Source organism: Leucopleurus acutus, assembly GCF_964270905.1.
Source record: "Leucopleurus acutus genome assembly, chromosome: X".
Classification (NCBI taxonomy): Eukaryota; Metazoa; Chordata; class Mammalia; order Artiodactyla; family Delphinidae; genus Leucopleurus; species Leucopleurus acutus.
Window position 1 is genome coordinate 64,015,760 of NC_139148.1, and position 2,097 is coordinate 64,017,856.

Consider the following 2,097-nt stretch of genomic DNA (forward strand, 5'->3'; position numbering starts at 1 on the left):
ACTTGAATCAAATGACCTCGGGTTCTGCCCCTTACTAGTGTAATCCTAGATGGCTTACAGAGTCTTCTCAAAGCCACAATCTCTTCATTTGTAAAAAGGGGCTAACAATTATAATCTCTACCTCACAGAGAGAAGTTCATGAGTTAAGGTGTATGAAAACACCTGACAAAAGGCTTGGCATATACAAGCATAAAATAAATATGTCTGCTTGTGCATGTATTCCAGAAGTTCCTGAAATCTCCCTTTCTGCAGGAAAGCTTTCCTAAGTCATTGATGAAGTCATGAGTTTCCTTCTATCCACACTAGTATTTCCTGTTGTATCTTCCTTTTACTCTGTTCATAACTGCTGCTCCTACTGCTGATGTTGATAATGGTGGTGATGATGGTGATGGTGATAGTGTAATGTGGTGAATAATGACTGTCTCAGATCATGGAACAAATAATACAGGTAAAAGGAGAGTGAGAAAAGATTACTTTAGGAAGAAAACAGAAGCTCTGGTTGATTTTGAGGCCTGGCCTTCCCTGAACTAACCTCTCCAGCTCCATCCATATAGGCAATCATGTCAAATCCCCAAGGACATTGCACTGGGGATTATGCGGCAAAATATGTGGTCCTAATTAGATCCTGCCCAGAATGGAGGATGTGTTTCAAAAGAGCAAGTGCAGAACAAGGCAAGAAAAGAGATGTTCCCATCCATGTAACACAAATGCTCCCTGAGCACCCTCTTTGGCTACATACAAACCAATCCATTGGCATCTAGGAAATGTGGAGTCAACACACACACACAGAGCAGTCAACGAGTGTCCTCAGCTTTGTTAAATAACAGGGTATTCTCTCTCGTTACTTCAAACCTTCAGAATCTTCAATGGCTTCCTAAAGTCTGAATAACAAAATGTCAAAATCTCTAGGCTAATAATCATGAAATAGTTCCAGTATCTTTCCAGCTCTACATAGCTGGCACTCCAACCACAGGACAAACTCCATTTAATATGTCCATGTCTTTCCTTATGCTATTCCCTCAGCTTGGAATTCCCTTTGTGCTCTTCTGCACATCAAAATTCTTCTCTTCGGCAGTGTGCTCGGTGGTCCCCTTGATCTGTCTCTTGCTTCAACAGTGTTTGGATGGAACAGACCCAGGGATGCCCTTTGCTCCAGCCTCTGACCACCCTCCAACCCTTTTTCCAGTCTCGACCTTCGGAGTCAGCCACTCAGCTATCCTTGGTCACCGGGACCAGCCAACACCATTTTTTGAGCTTAACTCCTTATTACCGATCAACCATGAGCTCCCAGATTCATCAGAATTATTCCACCGAGGTGTAGGCCACCGACAACCACCTGGTCAACATGCGTCTGCAGGCCTCCTACACCTACCTCTCTCTGGGCTTCTATTTTGACCTCGACGATGTGGCTCTGGAGGGCGTGGGCCACTTTTCCCGCGAATTGACCAAAGAGAAGCATGAGGGCACCGAGTGTCTCTTGAAAAGGCAAAACCAGCACAGCGGCCGTGCCGTCTTCCAGAACGTGCAGAAGCCATCTCAGGATGAGTGGGGTAAAACCCAGGATGCTATGGAAGCCGCCATTAACATGAAGAAGAACCTGAACCAGGCCCTTTTGGATCTGCATGCCCTGGGTTCTGCCCGCGCAAACCCACATTTCTGCAACTTCCTGGAGAGCCACTTCCTAGATGAGGCGGTGAAACTCATTAAGATGATAGGTGACCACCTGACCAACTTCTGCAGGCTGGCTGGTCCCCAGGCTGGGCTGGGTGAGTATCTCTTCGAAAGGCTCACCGTCAAGTATGACTAGGAGCCTCTGGAGCCCAGTGACCTTTGAGGAGCCCCTTTGGTGTCAGGGCTTCTGCCTGAAGCCCGTCTCTGCAGCCACCAGGCAGTTTTTAACCACCCTGGAGCCCTCTCCCAAGCCTTGGACCAAATGGAAACAATAAAGCTTTTTGCAGCAGCTAAAGAAGAAAAAAATCCTTCTCTTCCTTTAAGATCCTTGAAGTGTCATGTCCTTTCTAATGCCTTTCTTTAATCCCCCTGTATTACTTTTCTAGGACTCCTGCAACACTTTACCACAAACTTGGTGGTTTAATA

General features: G+C 46.2%; 1 protein-coding gene across 1 annotated transcript; it reads left to right on the plus strand.

Annotated features, from left to right (window-relative positions):
• Positions 1-1,267: 1,267 nt before the first annotated feature.
• LOC309978308 (ferritin light chain-like) lies at positions 1,268-1,807 on the plus strand (the record flags this gene model as incomplete). The annotated part of the gene is made up of 1 exon (XM_082864721.1): positions 1,268-1,807. The coding sequence occupies exon 1, from the start codon at positions 1,346-1,348 to the stop codon at positions 1,805-1,807; it is 462 nt and encodes a 153-aa protein (XP_082720847.1). The 5' UTR covers positions 1,268-1,345.
• Between the last annotated feature and the right edge of the window lie 290 nt (positions 1,808-2,097).